This window comes from Mixophyes fleayi, chromosome 6 (assembly GCF_038048845.1).
Source record: "Mixophyes fleayi isolate aMixFle1 chromosome 6, aMixFle1.hap1, whole genome shotgun sequence".
NCBI classification, from domain to species: domain Eukaryota; kingdom Metazoa; phylum Chordata; class Amphibia; order Anura; family Limnodynastidae; genus Mixophyes; species Mixophyes fleayi.
In genome coordinates, this window is record NC_134407.1 from 199,036,545 (window position 1) to 199,059,006 (window position 22,462).

The following is a 22,462-nucleotide window of genomic DNA, read 5'->3' on the forward strand; positions in this document are numbered from 1 at the left end:
ATATTTGGGACTTTCTAGAATTAGTATTCCATAAATTGGACACATTTATCAATTGCTGTGTAACTTCCCCCCCCCCCCTTTCACTGTGTATGGTCTCGGGGTGCATGTGTAGGTAGAGCTGCCCTCACTTGCACGCTCTTCTTTGCCCTTGCTAGCTCTTGCGTGTGGGCATTAATGACGAAAGGGTCCTGCACATGCATGTTTTACAGGGGTAACTTGGTGCAGAGCAATAGATGATTAGCAAGTTGGACACCAGACCATCTCTATTACAAAATAAACTCTTTATTTTACATGCACATTTACTTAATCAACTATTGCTCTTATGCAAATAAAACATTTCCCTCATTCAGGGTCTGCTCCTTTTAACTTTTGCATGAAGCTCTGACACCTTATTTTTGCACTCTCAATTGCATCTCATCCCTCCTCACACACATGGCTTTTCATAGCCTAGGCTCCGACGACATGCTCCTTAGTGTACTCCCAGTCTAACTCACCCCTCCTCTACACAGATTAGTATCCCTTGAGCTCAGGCACCTCCCTTATGAGAAACTCTCAGACATTCCTGGGTATCTCTCTTCCCTAGGGTCTCATGTTATGAGGCTCTCCACCTAGGCTCTAGGCTATTGGCTCCTTCCCCACGTTCTCTTCTATCTAGGGTTCTTGAGCTCTGGTGACCTTCCGCCCTAACTCTTCTTAGTGGCTCTATGTGGCAGCTGGTGCAAAGCCGCTCCCAGGCAATGCCGGGGGCTATCACATGACCTCACAAACTCGGGACATGAGTCTTTTATTTCTTTGAAAGACTCATGTCCCGACAAGAACTCCCAAGCACAGTACAGGATGCTTTTGCGCCTTGCTATTTGGCCCCCGCCCCCTCTGTGTCATGGCTCCTTTGAGGCCTGCACCCCACACCTTCCTTGCCATCCTGTGACTTGCCATGATGATGACAGCGATTGGAGCGCCCCAAGGTCTCCTAGACCAGCATCGTACATTATGTGCTTAGATGCACATGAGATTACTCAATATTTTGGCAGTTATGCAGTTGGGTCTGTATTCCATGTTTTCTTCTATGCTAGATTTTTAAGATCATTTGCAAAATCACCAGGGCCAATGCTGTTTGGTGACATCATACACTTATTTCTGTTAAAATTCACTTTGAAAGCGTATTTGTGGGCCAAGATGGGGGCATTCGCGAGTGTGCAAAATATATCATCTTCAAAAGAAATGGGGTGTATCTTGTGCAAAACCGGCTAGGTGGACGTATTTGTACGATTAGAAAAGCCCTTTTGATGACCTCAAACTCACTTTGCATTGCAAACCAACTCATTGGCGTTAATGGAGTTTCCAGAGATTTCATCTGTTTATATTTTTAGAAAGGCCAATTAGAAATTCAATGTATTTATTAATGCCAAAACACATTGCCATTTTAAGGGCTTCCTATCTTTAGATGACCAATTTATTTAGGTGTACCTGTCTTTCCTAAACACAATGCTTTTTCTTTGTAGGTTTTCTATGGTTTCCTGACATGTATTTATATCATCAGACAGACAGCTTTGCATAACTAATTAACTTAATTTTATGAAATAAATAGGTGCCAAAGATTAGCAAGGAGGAAGCCAGTAATATAAAGCACTATATTTAGTAATATTTGCAGAAGCACACATTATAGCTAATAAATGGAAGTCACCTGATGGTGGGCATCCACTTTAAAATGACCAGTTATTGTTCCTTTAAAAGCAAAAATTTAATTAAAATGTATTTTTTGTTATCAAAACACCACCCTCCGTGGAGCGAATTGACGGAGTTATGTAATATTTATCCAAATGATCCACAGACTGCATTAAATGCTAACGACCCAAATAAAATGTCAACTACATTTTCCGACATGACGTTGGAATAATTCACTTCTAAAATATATTTGCCCCGTTTCTTTTTAATTATGTGCCGGCTCAAATTAATTGTGGAGCTTTATCGGTTGTGACACAAAGAGGAAATACAGCGACACCCACACAATTCCCTCCGAATCACCCGCTAGACAAATACATTTTGACATCAATAGGCAGAAGGAAGACTGTGAACTTTAGCGAGTAAATCTTTATATTTAGAGGCTTTCAAAACTCAGACTTAAAAATAATCATAAAACAAATACAAGCTAGCAGACTTTTTGGTGAACCAGCACCACGACAGGCTAATACACAATAGGTAAAAACTAACTCATACTTAAATTTAATATCAGGCTCCCTTCACCTCCACGTTGCTTATGTTCCTGTGTTTTCGAAACTCCGCTCCAATTGGCTTTTTAAAAGGGTCATGGCAATCTTTGTCACTTATTTCATTTTCATTAAAATTAGAGATGCTCACTGACCCCCGTGAACTGGTTTTAGTTTTTGATCTGGATTAGCTTCAAGTTTTGGTTTTGGTTTTGGCAAAACCACCCTTGTGTGTTTTTTTTTTTTTTTTAGAAAAAATCATAAAATATGCTAAAATCTCATATGTTTGCTCTTTTTTGTTCCTACATATATATTATATTAGTAATCTCAATAACACTAATTTCAAGTCATTTGCAGTCAATTTTGACAACCTCACAGGTCACAATATTATTTTCATACACTTTCAGACAAATACTGCAGTGACCTGGCTGGATGGTAAGCGACAGAGCAACGACACAAACACACGGCATCTATGACACATTGGCACACAACAGTGGCAGAAAAGAAAAATGGTGCAAGATGGAATGGTCCTGGGGTCCGCCCTCCCTCCCACCCGCCGTTATGTTGGATCTTAAAAATCGCGAGATCCGACGACGTAACGATGACGCTTTGTCTCGTTTTCGATTACGAGGGCGCGTGAAAGTATCGAACCAGTTCGGCTCGGTACTCAGATCCCCTAAATTCGGGTGTGTGTGTTTCTCGAGGAACCGAGCCTGAGCATCTCTAATTAAAATCCAAACTGTATAGAGGAACGGAGGCATGAACTGAAGGTTAAGATGTGGAGGTGGGGGGGGCTGTCACATCTTCACCTGTCGCCATCTTTGTCTCTCCTACTCACTTATTCTCCAGCGCCCGCCCAAGGTTGACTCCTTGTCTTCAGCCTTTACCATGGGAATACGTCGAGATTAAAACCTTCCTACATTTTTCTTTCATGTTTTCTTCTTTACTTTGGGGAACAACTATTCTCTTATATCTTAAAATGAATTTCAGTTTATACCTACTCATGCTACAATTTTGCTCCCCCATAATGTTTGCTGCCTCCCCACAAAAGCCTAGCACCCTAGGCTGCAGACTAGGAAGCCTGTTGAAAAATCAGGCCCGGAGCGCTGCAACATAAAAGTATTACTAATATCATTCGCAAGTATACAAGTAGAACTTCAACGAGCTCATCAGAATTGAAGTTATTTCAGATAAGGTTGTGATTGTTGGGCAGGGGGAATGTCAGGAAACATTTTTCTGTATAGTATCACTGACTTCCTATCTATATCACTATGGAAGGATACTGCAATCAACCTGTTTAAAAAAATAATGTTGCTGATAGATCATTCACCATGAATCTATTTCTTTTTGCATCTGGTTTTGTTCTCAAGTTAGCACTTATAGCTAGGGGCGGAACAGGGCTTCCTCGGGCGCCATAACAAAATTTGGATAGGGCCCCACTGATGCCGCTTTAAGTATGTGCCCCCATGCTCAGAAGAGGACCTCTTCTGTACCCACATGCCCCGTCACATGCTGAGGATAGACCTCTGCTTTTCAGGTTGTTCTTGTACCTTCCTATCTGTTCTGTAGTTTATAAGTGATTGTATGCATACTTTTAGGTATAAATATAGTATTCCATTCTGCCTTGCTTTGGACTTTAAGCACTTTTTATTTTCTGTAGTATTAGCCCTATTCCCATTGCCTTATCAAGGATAAAGATTGAATACCGCTATAGGCGAAGGAAGACCTCAAGAGGCTTGGACACACTACTCTGGTACTTTATCAATTACTTTATCAATTGCAATAGAACACCAATGCTTTGGGTGTTTGAGCGCCATGGCTCTAATCAATTATAGGAACAAACATTTGTAGACCGTTTTCCTACAAGAACATTTTCACTGCGAAACATCTGACATAGGTACCGGCAATCAGGAACACCGAATATCGTGGATTGCCTTCGTGTAGCTGGGTGTACACCTAAATAATTGACATTCAGAAGAGAACCGCATTTTATTCCTCGCCGAGTTACCGCGACAACTGTGCTTCTCTTACGACGCTTGCAGATTTTTCTTGGTGGGAAGCTGCATTAGTACATTTTCAGTGTTCTCCATCATGATCAACCAGTGATCATATATTTGAACTGTTTATCAAGAGCTGCATTCGACTGTAAATTTTTAGAGCACACATAATATACTGCAGTGCTTCTCAACATTTGCAGTATTAAAATGCTGTAATAAATACAACTATAACCATAAACTAATAGAAGTATATTTGAAAATAAAGCTTAATTATAGCAAATTTGTTTTACTTGCAATTAAAATATAGTTTATAGAAAACTCCTCATTTCACATAGTTGGCTGAGTTCAACAGTTTTCTAGTTACCCATAAATTGTTGGGATACATCCCGCCTAATCTTGTGGCACAGAAATCTCCCCCAATAACGGTTTTGCTGGGATGATTTTCAGCAATGCCGGTAAGATATTCTATGAATTATTTACATTCTACTTATATGCAGTAGTACTATACCACATAATTATATGTTATACAGGAGGACACCTGTAGATACAACATGATACAAAACAGCAGAGGGGACTCTTCTAGTGAAATGTTTTAGTGTATTCCCTGCAATTATAGAAGCATTATATTATACATGTTGCTGCGCTTTCTAACTGCGTCATCTAGGAACATTTCCCAAATTTAAAAAAAAATAAATGTATAGGTCTTGCATTTCAATTATTTTATTTAAAGTAAAATTATAGATCAATAAAAATACGGTTTATGGACCATAAATAATTTATTATCTCCAAATAATAAATCCTCTACATAAAACCCGATGAACCACTGCCTACAGATCTGACCTAATTAAAAACGAATCATGTGTGAAACAGCAGAAATTGTACCATGAATTCATGGGAAACTGCAGATCTGACCACTTAATTAATGTCCTGTCTGTTCTATATTCACTGGTTCTTAGGAATAACAACATAAAACATTGTCTAGAGAAGGCGTTAAATTCTGGCAAAGTCGCAGAGAGGAAAAAGCACAAATGGAACTATAAGGAGGATTGCAACGACTGACCAATCACACAGCCAGTTGGTGCAACACATGGTGAATGTCTATTGACATACATTATGGTAATGGTGGTCTGGCTTAGAGTAGCCATGACAATGGCCCTGACGATCATCATAGGGCCCACGGATCCCTTGTGAAAGTTCTGTTTCAGCTATTTCTGTTCCATGCAAAGACTGAGCGCTTATGCGCACTCAACCAAAATAGTGTACTCCCTTAAAAACTCTGAGTAGGGGACTAGATCAAAATAATTCTCAAATACATCACAAATCGCTTTGCAAACAAGATTATTTTTTACTGATGAGATTTAGAGAGTAATTATTTAAACAGAAACTGAGTCATCACCACTAGAAATGACCAAACCAATTCGGTAAATATCGAGAGTCTCCAAATCTCAGTGATTCGTTTCTGGCAAATCATTTCACAAAGGTTGTAAAAAAAAAAAAAAAAATTTTTTTTTTTTTTTTTTTTATAATAACAGAAAATTAGAAGCACGTTGAACAAAAGTCTTTTAACATGTAGTTTCTGAACAACAAATAAAAAATAAAAAAAACACTCAAAATAACTAGTGTGTAAATGTTTATTACTTAAAAATACTTATGAAGTACCGGTAGTCAATAAATGCTTTATTATTTAAATAAAGCATTTTTTTTCACATGGGAATTCTTTTACAATATTTTGTATGTAATATATGGTGGGGGTCCTATAGTAGAGATCCCCTCTAATGTCCAATTATAGGGCGGTTGAATACAAAATTATGTAGACTAGAAAGCTCTTTTCATTTGTTCATCATTATTTATAACATTCCTTCGTACCTCCCAAGACTGTAAGTAAAAAATCTAGGACTGACTCCTGCCAAATCCATTAACTATTTACCCAACGGCCCAAACCATGTAGACCATACTTGCCAACTTATGGCACGTACGATCCGGGAGCCTGCCGGGGAAAGTGGGCGTGCAGGGGGCCGGGCTCTGAAAATCGCGCCATTTTGGCGTAGGGCAAAACGCGGCGTTTTGTACCTAATTCTGCCCACTTCACTAGGAAGTGTGCAGATCTGGGAGATTGCCACACTCTCCAGGGAGTCCTTGAGACTCCGGCGAAATGCGGGAGTCTCCCGGACATTCCGGGAGAGTTGGCAAGTATGGTGTGGACTCACATTAAATCAAGGCCACACTCCAAATCTGAAAGTTCTATTTCCCATTGGGTGCCACCAATCAAGAATAGGAGGGGAGAATGTTTCTTGTCAGAAAGGATCCAATCCATTTTTGAACAAATCAAATGAATTTTACACTACTATCTCTAAAAATCAGAATAAAATAAATGCCCCCTTGTTTGGTTAATTATGAATAACATTGTGGATGCAAATAGAACTGATGGTTTTGGACAGGAAGTGGAGTACCAAGGGTTAAATTGAAAGATGGGATCACACTGTGATCATACAGTGATTTGGGCAAAAGAAAGCATTCAAAATGGGCAAAGTACTAAAAAATGATATATTTGTCCCACCCTTTATAATGTATGCATTTCGTGTTAAGCGCAGGATTTTTACCTGAGCAGATACTTCATCGAAAGCGAATTTAACTGCGAGAAAAAGCTGTTATCTCTTATGATGTAAGATTGCTGCAATTTTTTCTACACTTCACAAAACTGTCAGATATCTCCAGAATAATGTCAAACCGGAAGGGAGGAAGACCAAAGTTCACGAAAGACCTGTGTACCGTGACAAATACTGATATTACTAGAAAATTACAGATGCCCTCAGACACGTTGCACAGGCTACAAGCTCGAATGGCTTTTTACATGCAGCAAAGGAGAATCTTTCCTGGAAAAATTGTCACTTAAATCCATTGTCTTACTCATGCTTAACAAGGCAGGTAGAATTACAGTGAAGCTGCCCTGGATACAGTATTTGGTATAGATGACCATACAATACACAGGTGTGTTGTTAATAGATGTATAAACCGCTGTAAATTAAACATGTGCAAACAGTGAGTTCTGAAATCATCGCTTTAGTCTTCTTTTTTTTTTTACATAAGGAAGAAAAAAAACTTTATTATAAATAGTTGTCACCTCTTTGGTGAAAAAAAAAAAAAGACATTCCTCTCTCCCCCTCCCCCCCCCCCCCCCCCTCACCAATGAATAAAAAAAATTATTACAATTTTAATTAATTAGAAAAATAAATAAATGATACATAGGAATTAGAAGTAGATGAATTCTCAATCACCAAAAGCTATTGCGGAGCAGCTTGTTTGGGAAACGTAGTACTAAGGCACCTAAAGACATTTATGGATTTGTTACATGCACAGTGGCCTAGTGGTTAGCACTTCTGCCTCACAGCACTAGGGTCATGAGTTCGATTCCCGACCATGGCCCTATCTGTGTGGATTTTGTATGTTCGCGCTGTGTGTTTGCGTGGGTTTCCTCCGGGTGCTCCGGTTTCCTCCCACACTCCAAAAACATACTAGTAGGTTAATTGGCTGCTAACAAAATTGACCCTAGTCTGTCTGTCTCTCTCTCTGTCTGTCTATGTTAGGGAATTTAGACTGTAAGCTCCAATGAGGCAGGGGACTGATGTGAGTTCTCTGTACAGCGCTGCAGAATTAGTGGCGCTATATAAATAGATGATGAATGATTTGTTACAGCCACTAAAAGATTAATCAAACTTGCAGCATTTGCCTGTTATGGACGGTTTAAAACCATACAGGACACCTCTGTGGGGATGACAGAGAAAAGCTTGCCCTAAGTAAGACTGGGTACACACTACAGGTTTTTCACCTGATTATCGGGCCAATCACAAACAACCGTTTGGCCTGATATCGCATTCAGCTGAGGGCTGGCAAATTTTAGCCCGGGGGGGAAAGATTTGAGTCAGCAGCCTATCAGAAACATTTTAAAAGAAAGAAAATGCAGGTGTCCCATAATGTGACCTAAACCATTATGGGACAGACTCTGGGAGCAGATACCCCCCAGCCCAGCCTGCCCCTGTATTAGTGTGTACGCTCCAATGATGAACGTTTATTGTTCCAAAAGCACATTGTATCATTTCATTTGATTTTATAAACGGACAAAAAATGTTGTTCAACGATGGAACAATGTCGTTCCAATTCTGCAGTGTGTAAGCAGTCACAAACGGCTGTGTCCATAGAATTTACACAGTCACGATCTTTTCAGCCGATGATTATGACAGATGATCTGAAGATAAATCTTGTAAAATGTGTATACTCAGCCTTAGCCTGCTTTTTATATCATATTTCTGAACATGCGGGGTCATATCAGGGAAGGTTTATTAAAAGGCAAAAAGCTGGCGATAGGGTCTTTTCTCCCATAGCCCTATACATCAAAGGGTTATCGATGGCTGCAACACTGCTCTAGCCAACGCTAACCCCCTGCCGACGGCATGATCCTTTGCATGGGGAAGCCAATTTGACAAGGTATTGGGGCTTTACTTGTATGGCCATCTCAGGATGGAGAGAACAGATGAAAATGATTGGAAAAAAGCTTTATTTTTTGAATAAAGCATTTTTTAAATGCTTAATAGATTTTCAACATTTTTTTTTTTACATTAAGAATTTTTATTTATTTTGTTATACATTTTTATATTGGTGGAACTAAAAGCCCAAATCTTGGCTCTCTATATCTACGGAGCTTGGCCCGGCGAAGTGGTAAGGGTTAACTTACCGCACTAGGCAAATTTCACAGAGGGAGCCAAGTGTTGCTCAGATGCCTTGGCAAGCTTTTTTTTCCCTAAAGGTCCACAGTTGGGTCTATTAAATAGATCATTATCGTTCTTATACTGATAATATCTAACGTAACAAACTAGTTAGTGGTTTTATATCTCAAACTTTTCATGGCTCAAGCACCATGTTTGTGCGCAGATATTTAATGTTGACTGGCAACAGGACTCAGCTGCGGATACAAACGCTTTTGAGTTTTGCCAACGAGTGCTGCCCAATTAGCAGATGTGTGCCTCTCCTTTTGGGGCTGGTTGGCTTTCGTCCATGACAAAAAATGGCAGAGGTCCATGTAGGCGTATACCCCATTACAGCATTGCAGATTAGGCTGCATTGTGAGCAAATACTGGAGAAAGTGTGAATAATCTTTTATAACCTTTAAGAAGTCATGTTATTCATTCATAAAGCCACGCATTTGTACTTTATAATAAGCGACGATGGGGAAGCGATGTGAGAAATGACACGTTTCATATTGGTCAAGGACTAGAGGCATAAACCTGGGCGATTGCAAAGTCATGAGCGCCTCACAACAAACATTTTCCGTGCCTAAGCGCCTACTGAAATGGGCATAGTTCGATAAAATTCCCCATAGTACACTTTTCAGTTCTCATTGTAATTAGAGCAAGACGCTCGTGCCAAGTGTATATGTGACAACTCTCATACTATCGGAATTTTGCACAAAAAACAAACAAAAAAACCCAGCAACAACATGTTTATGTCACAAACTGCAGCAATTGTATCACAAATTCTGGTCAGAAACAACCATGTTAGGCGGTATGACACTGCCTGACTAATACTTGCACACAAAGTCCTCTCATTCACTAAGGCAGTGGTTCCCAAACTGTGCGACTAGGCTTCCTGGGGTGTCTTGGAGATCTCACAGGGGTGCCTCAGCCAGGGCCAGTGGTAAGCAAGGCAGGGGACTACTTGGCAATTATTTTGGCTTAGGGGTGCATTGAAAAAATTTTGGAGACCCTAAGGGTGCCTTGAACTGCAAAAGTTTGGAATTCACTGCACTAAGGTATGGCATGGTCATCGGCACAGACACATCTCAGCCTCTATATCAACCAGGTGCACTGAACGATGGGTTGCCAGATTATTATGTGCCTATCACCAAAGTTTCACGCATTTCTGACATCTCCTAGTGTACCAGACCCGATCATGTTTCCCAGGGCTTATCTCTGGAGTCCGTGCCCTAACCCTGTGTATGTTGAACACCGCTTTCTTGCTAACAACCACTACAACCTGTACACTTGGCTTTTCCCCTGACCCCGACTAAACCTGCATATTACAGTATATCTTATTAAGAGAAGCGATTCTGATTCTTGGTGCCCATTTTCCAATTTCAGTGCAGATTATAATAAATAAAACCATACAAACTCCGGTTGGCTCTTTCCTGAATTGGTGCAGTTTACTTATCAGTGACTTTAACCCTTCTGTAGCCATCAGCCGTTGGGGTCCATTGACTAAAGCATTGGCTGCGCAATTTATTTTCAGCATATATTACAATTTATTTGCTTTCGTTGACCAGGTGGGTGCAGTAGGCATAAAGATGCTTATTTTCAGACATGACCCAGGAAAGAACAAACAGTAGTGTGAGAACATTAAACAGACATTGCAAGTGAAAAAATAGTATATATCCCAGAAAAGTAGGACACCCTCTCGGATCCCGCATGGATCCTGCCAAGTTGACGCGTTTTGCATTGATTAGCATCATCAAGGCCCGTGAAGACTCTTAGAACCTTAGGATCTCCCAGAGAGAAGGTCCATAAAAGTAGGCATGTATGGTATATATAAGGCAAAAGGCATAGCAAATAACGAGAAAAAGTGTACGTACAGCAAAACAGATACAAAACATATTAGTGGCAGGTTGTGGTTAAAATGAGAAAAAACAACAATGAGGGGAGTAGGGAATGTGATAATCCATCAGCAAATCACAGCAGAGGTAAGAACATTAACCAATCAGACATTAGCTTCCATCACTCTAGTGACAGTAAGAAAAGTCAAGATCTGATTGGTTACTGCAGGTCACATTTCTGTAATGATGCTACAGCATATAAATTGTTTGGTGTAAAATATTCCTGATGAGGTCTCCACTCACCTGTGGGTCGCTACTGGGTTTTCGGACGCTTACATGACCAGATTCCTGGTGATGTAAAGGAGAACCTGACGAATGGAATCCGTTTACTGAAAATACACCAAAAGTAAAATTAAACTTTTATAGAGAACGGTACAGTTTACATTGATTTTGGAATTGTATATTTATAATGCATTCCCCACTAGATACACAGCAGGACCAAATCTAACAATACATACAGCTAGCATCATGCAGTATAGTTGCTTTTTTATTTATAAGTGGGAATTATCATCAACCATTTTTAAGCCTTCAGTGTGTACAGAAATATAAGTATCGTATTAACAATTGTAGGAGATATCGCATCATCTCTTTGCCTCTCCCAGGTAACAATCTCTGCACTGACAGCTACCAACTTTAATTGAGATCATAAAAATGTGACGTAAAGATCTAATTTTCCCCTGCGACAAACCTTCACCCCCAATGTGACATTTGTAAGACAAAATACCACCTCAGCGCTCCTATGCAGCGTTATATTCCAGGCAACGTTTTGGTGTGTGCAAGAGCTCCCCTCTATTTTAAATCATTTTGCTGACATTATTATTATTATAGTAATATGATCATTGTCAGTTAAATTTATGAATTGTCTGTTATTATTATTATTATTATTATTATTAGTATTTATTTATAGGGCGCCACTAGGTATCCGTAGCGCCGTACACGGACAGACAGAAACACGATTCAGGGTGAGACAGCACGGAACAGTTAACAAAAAGCACAGTAACTCGGAAGCTCAAAGTACAGCTAGATGGAAAGTGAGAGGCCCCGGCGGTAGAGAGAGGGGTAGAAGGGCCTCACGGAAGAGACAAGGAGCCGGAGAGCAGAGTTAAGGTGGTGGAGAACAGGAGGAGAGGAGGCCCTGCTCGAAGGAGCGTACAATCTAAGGGGAGGGTAGGATGGACAGAGACGCAAAGGTCTGTTAAAAAGAAAAACAAAAATACAAAACATGCTACATCAAATATGAAATTACACTAGGTAAAACAGGTTTTTCTTATTACTTTACTTTTGTAATTTTCATCAGTGACATATCAGTATCAAGGACATTTTTGCACGGTTGCCAGAATCCCCCCCACCATACACTGGACAGTGACACTTGTTGGAGGTGGTATTTTCGCTTTAAAAGCAAATTATCCATCTACAACTTATTTTGATGAATTTGGCTATGGTTACAATTCCTGTGTGATCATGTATCCCAGAACTAGTGGAGAGCCAGTATCACAGTTACTGATACCGTAGGAACTACTGGCTGGTATTTACGGACTGAGCAGGGAGGCGCGGAGTCTAATGCACCCCCGGTCTTCACCAGGGACCCCCACAAGGAGGTATGGGCTTCGCTGCATGGGATGCTAAGGTTGCAGTTCTCCAAGTCAGTTTCCAGGGCGGTGGAGTATAGACAGGAATAGTCAAACAATCCGGGTTAACCCAAACAGTAGCGCAGTACACAGGGAAAACCAGAAGAAGTGTCAATACCAAACAGACTGTGCAGTACCAAATCGGAATCCGGGAGAATGAGCCAAGGAACAAGCCAGAAGTCAGCATACACGAATGGAATACAAAACTGGAAGTGCTGGAGCTTCTGACATTATACGGGCCTGCTAGTGAGGCTGGAGGAGGATACACAGGCTGATAGCTGATATCTGCAGTCATCCATTTTAGAAAGCAAAAAGGGATGTATGTTGCGATATCAAGCCAATTACCGAATAAATGCTGCAATATGGCCAACATAGGGGGTTTATATTGCTAACATAACCTCTATCCTATATCTGTGTTTGCTAGATACACTTTCTAGTAGAATGTATCTAGCTAGATACCCCCGTCTTCTCCTGCAGCCCCCAGATGGCTGCTCCCTATAAAGCAAGGATATGTGGGCATGTAAGGGGCACATAGGGAGGTTTAATGGGCATGTATGGGGCATTTAAAAGAGGTCTAATAGGCATGTGGGGCCATGTGGGTAGGTTTGAGAAGCATGTTGCATGGTCCAAGTGGCATGTGATGGAGTTACATGTAGGATCTAACGGCTTGAGGGGTCTGAGTGCATGTATGTGCATTTTGTTGCAAGTGGGAGATCAGAGTGGTATGTAGTAGGATTATGGATCAAGTGAGGTGATTGTGGGGGCATTTTAGAATGTGTAAAATCGGCGTATTAATGTCATTTTTATTTAGTTTTAGTTTTGCAATTAAGGGCAATGTATGGTCCCTTTTGGAGTATATCAGGTTGTCCATCACTGGTGTAGATGTGTAGCCCTTGCTGTATAGTCTCCCTGTTCCTCTGCCTGCCTTCAGGGCACTCCTTCCCCTGTTCCGACACCAAAGACCCATCTTTGGGCAGGATCCGATATCACATCCGAGCCATATTAAGGGGGTTGCAGATAGGGCACGTGCCCCATGCACCTAGCATCATAGTCAGTTATTCGCCTAATGCATTTTTCAATGCATGAGGCTAACAAGCTTCACAATCTCCTCGGAGCCCTGTCTGAGCATTCTGAGGAGACATCAGGGAGCCCCACAATACAGTGCATTTAGACAGGAAGTAAGCATTCACTTCCTGTCCGAGCAGCAAGGGAGCGATGCTGCAGAACAGCGCCAGCGATCACAGCTGAAAGGTAAGTAAGGGGGCTGTAAACAGATCTGCATAGAGAACTATAGGGAGGGGACTGCATAGAGAGCTATAGGGTGGGGGGCTGCATAGAGAACTAGAAGGCATCAATGAGAAACATGGAGAGTGGCAAAGGGAGAAACATGGAGGGGGCAATGGGAGAGAGACGGAGGGGGGGCAATGGGAGAGAGACGGAGGGGGGGCAATGAGAGAGAGACGAGGGGGGGCAATGAGAGAGAGACGAAGGGGGGGCAATGAGAGAGAGACGGAGGGGGGGCAATGGGAGAGAGACGGAGGGGGGGCAATGGGAGAGAGACGGAGGGGGGGCAATGGGAGAGAGACGGAGGGGGGGCAATGGGAGAGAGACGGAGGGGGGGCAATGGGAGAGAGACGGAGGTGGGGCAATGGGAGAGAGACGGAGGGGGGAGAGAGATGGAGGGGGGGCAGAGACGGAGGGGGGGCAGAGACGGAGGGGGGGCAGAGACGGAGGGGGGGCAGAGACGGAGGGAGGGGCAGAGACGGAGGGGGGCAGAGACGGAGGGGGGCAGAGACGGAGGGGGGGCAATGGGAGAGAGACGGACGGGGGGCAATGGGAGAGAGACGGAGGGGGGAAATGGGAGAGAGACGGAGGGGGGCAATGGGAGAGAGACGGAGTGGGGGCAATGGGAGAGAGACGGAGGGGGGCAATGGGAGAGAGACGGAGGGGGGCAATGGGAGAGAGACGGAGGGGGGCAATGGGAGAGAGACGGAGGGGGGGGGCAATTGGAGAGAGAAGGAGGGGGGAGCAATGGGAGAGAGACGGAGGGGTGGCAATGGGAAAGAGACGGAGGGTGGCAATGGGAGAGAGACAGAGGGGGGAGCAATGAGAGAGACGGAGGGGTGGCAATGGGAAAGAGACGGAGGGTGGCAAAGGGAGAGAGATGAAGGGGTGGCAATGGGAAAGAGATGGAGTGGGGGCAATGGGAGAGAGACGGAGGGGGGAGCAATGAGAGAGAGACGGAGGGGTGGCAATGGGAAAGAGACGGAGGGTGGCAATGGGAGAGAGACAGAGGGGGGAGCAATGAGAGAGACGGAGGGGGGGGCAATGGGAGAGAGATGGAGGGGGGGGCAATGGGAGAGAGATGGAGGGGGGGCAATGGGAGAGAGATGGAGGGGGGGCAATGGGAGAGAGACGGAGGGGGGCAATGGGAGAGAGATGGAGGGGGGGCAATGGGAGAGAGACGGAGTGGGGGGCAATGGGAGAGAGACGGAGGGGGGAGCAATGGGAGAGAGACGGAGGGGGGAGCAATGGGAGAGAGACGGAGGGGGGAGCAATGGGAGAGAGACGGAGGGGTGGCAATGGGAAAGAGATGGAGGGGGGCAATGGGAGAGAGACGGAGGGGGGAGCAATGAGAGAGAGATGGAGGGGTGGCAATGGGAAAGAGACGGAGTGGGGGCAATGGGAGAGAGACGGAGAGAGGCAATGGGAGAGAGATGGAGTGGGGGCAATGGGAGAGAGATGGAGAGAGGCAATGGGAGAGAGATGGAGTGGGGGCAATGGGAGAGAGATGGAGTGGGGGCAATGGGAGAGAGATGGAGTGGGGGCAATGGGAGAGAGACGGAGTGGGGGCAATGGGAGAGAGACGGAGTGGGGGCAATGGGAGAGAGATGGAGTGGGGCCAATGGGAGAGAGATGGAGTGGGGGCAATGGGAGAGAGATGGAGGGGGGCAATGGGAGAATGACGGAGGGGGCAATGATAGATATACGAAGGTAAGTATAACACAGTTTTTCTATTTCTTTTATACGAATGATGACATTATGCCCTTAATTTTAGATCATAGCCCCCCTCCCCCCATCTTTAGTTCCCCAGGCTCCCAAAGCCTTAATCCAGCCCTGTGTCCGTACACCTCAGGAATGGTGGGAACTGTAGTTTTAGCCACCAGCTGCTGCACCGGATGGCCCCCTACTGTTAGTAGCTCCTCCCCTGAAAACTCCCGCAGACCCCACTCTCTCCCCATAGTTCAGCGCTGGTTTCTTGCATTAAAGTAGGATAAGGTTTATATTTGCAAAATAGACCAACTGGATCTATTTTTCTCATTTAACAGCCACAAAACAAACAAACAACAAAGGTGAACTAAAATTCCCTAATCCCATTTGAGATGATAACTGATACTTTGATACTGAATTCTCTCTTCCCTTTTTTGGCAATTCCTTTGCCAACCCTCAATCGCACTGTTAGATAATTCATTATAAATCATTAAATTGGAACATCAAAATAGCTGGTTTTAAAGAACCCAAATGTTATTATGAAAACCAACCGACTGTCCAGGTGAAAACTGGTCAGGTGGCTACCTTAACAGGCACCAACACAGAACAGATGATTCGGCTATTCCAATCTGCAGTTCTTTATCACTACACATAATGTATTTCTATTTCATACACTGTGGCAGCAGAGTATAAATACACACATGACTCTTCATGCTGCACTGATTTCCCTTCCGTAGCTCTGAAAATATGCTCTTAAAACCCATCCATTCAAACACACAAAAAAAATGAGCAGTCCCTCTCAGCAGCTCGTAATTCTGCGCTACCGTGGGCACCAGCATGTTTATCTCCGACGGCTACTGGGGAGCCATTAAAAGTACCTTTAAATAATTTTAAAATCGGTAATGGACTAGTTCTTCTTTAAACAAGTGAAATTTAAAAATGAGACGTCTGTTTCAAAGGCTTTTACAACATTTCTCTATGGCACGGTTGCCGTAGCAACTGAGCTCTGAGAGATAGAGGCAATGCAATTGGGGGGGCTGGAGAGATACTTGAAAGAAATGGAACTGGAGGAAGAAAAGAACTGAAATGAGAATTTATATATATATATATATATATATATATATATATATATATATATATATATATATATATATATACACACATATATATATACACATATATATAATCATTATATATATAATCATATTATATATCATACTTGCCAACATTTTTTTTTCTTTTTCCGGGAGATGCCGGCTGGGACGTGGGCGTGCAGGGGGCGGGGCTGCGAAATCGCGTCATTTCGCCGCGATTCCGGGTGAATCGCAGCGTTTAAACTAAATTTTTCCCCCTTCCTATCAGGGAGATTGCCACACTCGTCCGGGAGACTCTCGCAAAATGCGGGAGTCTCCCGGACAATCCGGGAGAGTTGGCAAGTATGTTATATATATATATATATATATATATATATATATATATATATATATATATAATCATTATACATATATATTATGTAAATGTTGGAGGGAAGGAAGGTTTAATTATTTATTACATAGTTTTTCCTTTCAGGCTTCTGCCTGCACCACGAGTGCCGTTAGATTGATGGAAATTGTGTGCAATAGTTGGCCTCAGGAACAGCGTGCCATGCCGGGTATTACTTATATTGTCACTGTTATAATAATCTATGTGACTAGGATGACTGCTGTGATTTAATAGTAAACTGACATACAACTGAGGTTGTTATTTACTACTGAGAGACAGGTGTATGTAAAATTCCCAACAGTCGTATATGTTTAGAGGCAAATCTGATTGTTTAGCTCAAGTTATTAAGTAACTTTCCACTGGTTACTTAAATTAGAGCATGCGATTACACTGCGGCACAGGTAAAAGGAGCAGCCATTTTGTTTTCACTGCAGTCCTCAGCCAGCTTAGGAGACAGTGATTCTGTAAATGATGCTTCAGTATTCCAAATGATTGGTTATCTTTACAAAGCATACTTGCTTTCTGGGAGACTTTTGGGTAGGTCTCCCGGACTCCCGGCAGAGCAGACCATTCTCCAGCATCCTGCCCACTTCCTAGTGGAGGTCTCCATGATGCGGTTCTTGATGAATCTGGTCATTTTGGATCAGCCCCCTGCGCTAAAACGATGCATTTGCGTCATTGCATCGCGGGGGCAGGGGCATATGATGCGATTCACTAAGCCCCGCCCCCTTCTGTCCACACATCCCCCAGATTTAAAAGTATGTATGTATGGTATACAGGATACTTGCCCTCTCTGTATATCCAGGAGACTCCTGAATTTCAGGTACCTCTCCCATACTACCTGGAGAGTAGGCCACCCTCCCGCATCCTTTCAAGTCAAGAGGACAGGACGGGGGCCTCAAGACCCCTCCTCCACGGCACAATGACATTATTGTGGCACAGAGTCGACGGATTAGAGCAAAATTACACAAATCCTGGTGCCACCGCCAGCACTTGCCACTCGACCTCACCTTCGGGAGTTGGCAAGCATGGTGTACGGCCATTGTATGACAATATTACTCCACTGCAACTTAATTGAGCTTTAATAATACAATTCCACAGACTCACAAACATTTTTGTCCGATAGGGAAGTTACCGACATCAAAAGGTAAACAGTATCCTCTTTAGTAACTAGTCTGCTGCCTTCTACCACTAATTTTTGATTTGTTTAAAGCAAATTTCTTTTGTTTACTTTTTTGTAATGTAAGTAATAGAAAACACAATAAATAAAAGTAATTTTTATTGTTTATCATGTTTACTCTCTATTTTTTGTCTGTTACTAGTTTAGGTATGCAAAATTAACACTTGTTTATTGTGCCTGTTTGTTCACCCTCCCTTAGGATGTGAGCTCGTATGAGCAGGGCCCCTCTCCCCTCACCTGTTCTTCTGCTCCGTCTTTACCCATATGTCTGCTCGGAGTTTCTGAAGTATTGGTACTTTGTGTTTATTGTTCTGTACTATGTCACCCTGTATGGTCTACTGTTTGTATGGTGTACGGCGCTGCTGAAACCTTGTGGTGCCTAACAAATAAATGATAATAATAATAATAATAATAATAATAATAATAATAATAATATTTAGCCCATGCATTCAGATTTTAAAGCTCCCAGAACTCGGAGGTTACTCCTAATAACCACACACATTGGGCCTGATTCATTAAGTAAAGTAAGTAAAAAAAAAAAAAGGAGTAAGTTTTCTGCTGAACAAAACCATGTTACAATGCAAGGGGTGCAAATTAGTTTATTATTTTGCACATAAGATAAATACTGGCTGTTTTTTCATGTAGCACACAAATACTTGATTGCTTTATATTTACACTGAATTTTAAAAGTTGATCTAGGACAACTATAAATCTGCCATCACATTTTTAACGTACCTCCCCCTCCAATGCAACATGGTTTTGCCAAGGTGCAAAGTTAATCGTTTTTTTGCTTTACTTTCCTTAATGAATTTGGGCCCCTGTATAAGCAATCCATTATTTCCCGTGTAATAATAATTACACAGAGGACTAAACAGCACTACAAACCAGTCATTTAAGCCTTCCTCCAACATTGACCTCAGCTGATCCGTTTGAATCTGGCTACGATGCCAACCAAAATATGGTGCAATAGTGTTGTTGGAACAGAGGTTCATGAAAAAATGATGATAACATTTGACAATTCTCTTAAAACGTTGCCCAAGACTAGATACTGACAAGATGTCCGAAAGCTCTGACTAAGGTGTACATTATCCAATATATCTCTGGTAGTCTCGAAAGACAGCCAACATTACAAGTTCAATTGAATGTGTTACCTGTAGGCAATGATGTCTTCTTGACTAAGGGACTTTTTATGCTCACAGGTGAACTGTTCGGTCTCTCCCACGTTGTCTCTTTAAAAGAAAAAGATTAGAATTACACAATTTGCAATATACATTTATGAACTTACATACATATCGTATGGTGGAAATATATATATATACCATGTAGTGCCAAGCTGAAAAGCATATATCAGAAATTTAAGCTAGGATGACATAGGCCAATGCATGTTGGTGTGTGTTAAGCCGAGGTCACTTAATGCCAAATTCTGTCAGGAAACATACAAAATTGTCCACTTTGTGCAGAGCTGGAAATGCCAATGTTTACATAGTTCAAACATGATTTAACCAGATTATCTGAGCCTGCACTGAGGAGTCCCAACAAGAACCGATCAGTCTTTTCTGGAGCAGCACAATCTTCTATAAAATGCACAGTGTGGAAGTTCTTAGTGTTTACCATAATACCATAATGAAAACCAATAAAGACACGGACACCAGATTAACGTTGGAATTAAAAATTATTTATTAAATGACTAATATTAAAACTAAAGGGGCTGAAAGGCGGACGAGAGCAGGGCAGTCAGCAAACACAAAACCAATAACGGTGGAAAGGTCAGACCATTGTACCACCAACCCAGGATCATACCTTATCTATTGGCCGGTGCGAAATATCTGTCCAACGGCAAGACTACACCCCCTTATAACCGCCAGTAAAATATTCAACATACTGGCCCAGAGTCCCATTCACTGGACCCAACACACGTGATGACAACACAATCCAAAAGGGGGAGTAGTGACCTATGACGAGATAACACAAGCACCATATGCAAACTTACCGACTGCACTGCTCTCCCACCTAAAAGAACCACAGATACAAAAACCTTAAACTGCCGGGTGGGCGGGAGGAATCCGGAAGCAGAGAGGGGGAAATGCAGGAGAACATCTCCTATATAAAACTAGACCACCCCCCTCCTCTGCCTATTGGTTAACAAATAGAAGCAGCCCATAGGCTAAACACCTAATCACTCACCCACGTGATTTTTAACTTCGTTTAGGCTGATGGCCACACTTCCCTTACGCGTTAAAAACCCAGTGGCTAATGCTTCGAGTATTTAAACAGCATTAACAAGAACAAAAATCTACTTAATAGAAGTGGAATATTTAAATACATCAGAAAAAAGGAGGAGTAAACAAGTAAGATATGAATGATCTCTTCATCTTTTGAAAACTAGGCCCATTTAAACATTTAATGACATCCCTCATTGGGCATCTCAGGTTTATTGATTTACTCTGCGCAGCAAAGTCAATTATCTTCATAGTGGACATTCCTCATTTGCTTATCTTTGAAAGCTGTTCTATAGCATTGTTCTTGTGGCACAAAGGCCTCACTGACTGATTGGAAATCGACGTCACGGCACACAACAGACAAAATGTCTATATTCACATACGCACAATCTGTATCAAGTGCCTTTACCCTGTCCTGCCAGGTGCAGGGAGGAAAACATTATTGATTTTCAGCAATATTTGTTTTAACAGATGTGACTGGAAGTGTTTGGGGCTGCAGCTTTGTGTGATAATGAATCTTTATGCTGCATTATATCAGTCTACTTAAGCAATGTCAAAAGTTTACCGCTATTGTTGCATACCTCCCATCTGTCCTGATTTAGGAGGGACAGGCCTGATTTGAGGATTCTGTCCCGCCAACCTGATTGGTGGGAAGTTGTCTCAATCAGTCCCTCAAATCTGGACTGGCCCACCTAAATACAGACGATTGGCAGGTATGGCTTCACTGGTACCTAGTGGTTCAACCCACGCTACCTCCAAGACCCAAATGGAGATATCAGATGCAATACCATATGTATGGGGAAATGTAGATTAGTGGTCACCGCCATGCTTAAGGTGAAATTAGGATACATTATACTAGTTACCAGTAGAATAATCATTTATTTATAGTCAAAGGTGGTGACAATATCTGTGACTGGATCACTGATAAATAACTTCTGGTATGAATTTATTTAAAGGAAATAGCGCAGGGCGCTTATTTATATAATTGCATATGCACTTATGTTTTATATTGTATATATTCTGAGATAGGAAATTGTTATTTCTGAGACAAGGGTAGAAACTTGTTTTTCCTGTTTTAACCTTACTAAAGGATATGGCTTATTTCTGATGCATATATCTGATACAATAGGCTTTTGTGGAAGGAGGCCTTTGGTATATTGGGATGTGTTTTGTATGGAAGTGTCATTGTGTGGGATTTGTAAGGCTGCTAGTGGAAATCTCAAATTAGGCATGTGGAAGGGAGTCTGATAGCAGGAAGTGCTAACAAAGTTTTGTGATGAAGTGTCGTGATGTCTGCTCTGGCCAGAGGCCCAGCAGGGGGTCATTACCGTGTGGTCTTTTGTCCAGAGTAAATGTCATAGATAAGCGCAAATTTTGTTAGCTTTGCAATGCATGTGAATCCATGTTTGTGTAAATAGGATACATACTGATGCTAAAAATAGCCTGTTTCTGAACTGTATAAAAGGCACTAGCTTGTATTTGAAACTTGTTATTCTGATTTTCATCTGACCTGATCACTCTGGTACCTTCAACCAGTGTGAGAGCAAACAAACATCTTGTTTCAAGACCTGCTTGAAAACATCTTCAATATTGCTGTATTTCTGTGACCTGCCGATTAGACCCTAAATCTAATCCGTTTGCCGACTGTTTCTGAGGTTTGGGCCCAAGTTTTTTCAGTACCACCGCTCTGCTTGCTACCCATGCAGCCCTGGTCAGTGTGAAAGACCAGGGGGGACCATCCACAGCCTCCCTGATCCATAGTAAGAGGTCAGGAGTACCAGCCCAGGTACACCAGCAACGAGATACGCTAACAGTGTCAGTTACCCAGAAGAAACCTGGTACTGGATGCCGGTAAGGAGTCCAGTGGTGGCAGCTCGTGTAAGCCCCTCCTACTGCGGTTAGAGGGTGCATTTGGTATAACGAAAGGGAACGGTGGCAAAGAAAGCCCAGCCAGTTCCCAGCAACAACAGACAGGGTGGCATAGGCGGTCCATCCTGTCACAATATCCTTTATCTTTCTACCAGACACCAAGCTTGGATCTCAACCAACACTGTAATAAGCGCAGTTTGCTCTTAAATATCTCTCTGCTGTCAGCCATTACTGGCCCTGGTGGGGTCT

General features: G+C 42.4%; 1 protein-coding gene across 3 annotated transcripts in view; it reads right to left on the bottom strand.

The window, feature by feature from the left end:
* The window catches only part of GAS7 (growth arrest specific 7), a 267,156-nt gene that overhangs the window by 55,131 nt on the left and 189,563 nt on the right, over positions 1 to 22,462 (bottom strand). For all 3 annotated transcript variants that reach the window (XM_075178001.1, XM_075178000.1, XM_075178002.1), the window contains exons 3-4: positions 19,277 to 19,354; positions 11,088 to 11,173 (exon numbers count right to left, since the gene is read on the bottom strand). In XM_075178001.1, coding sequence (XP_075034102.1) covers positions 11,088 to 11,173; positions 19,277 to 19,354 — 164 coding nt within the window. The remainder of the gene's footprint in view (positions 1 to 11,087; positions 11,174 to 19,276; positions 19,355 to 22,462) is intronic.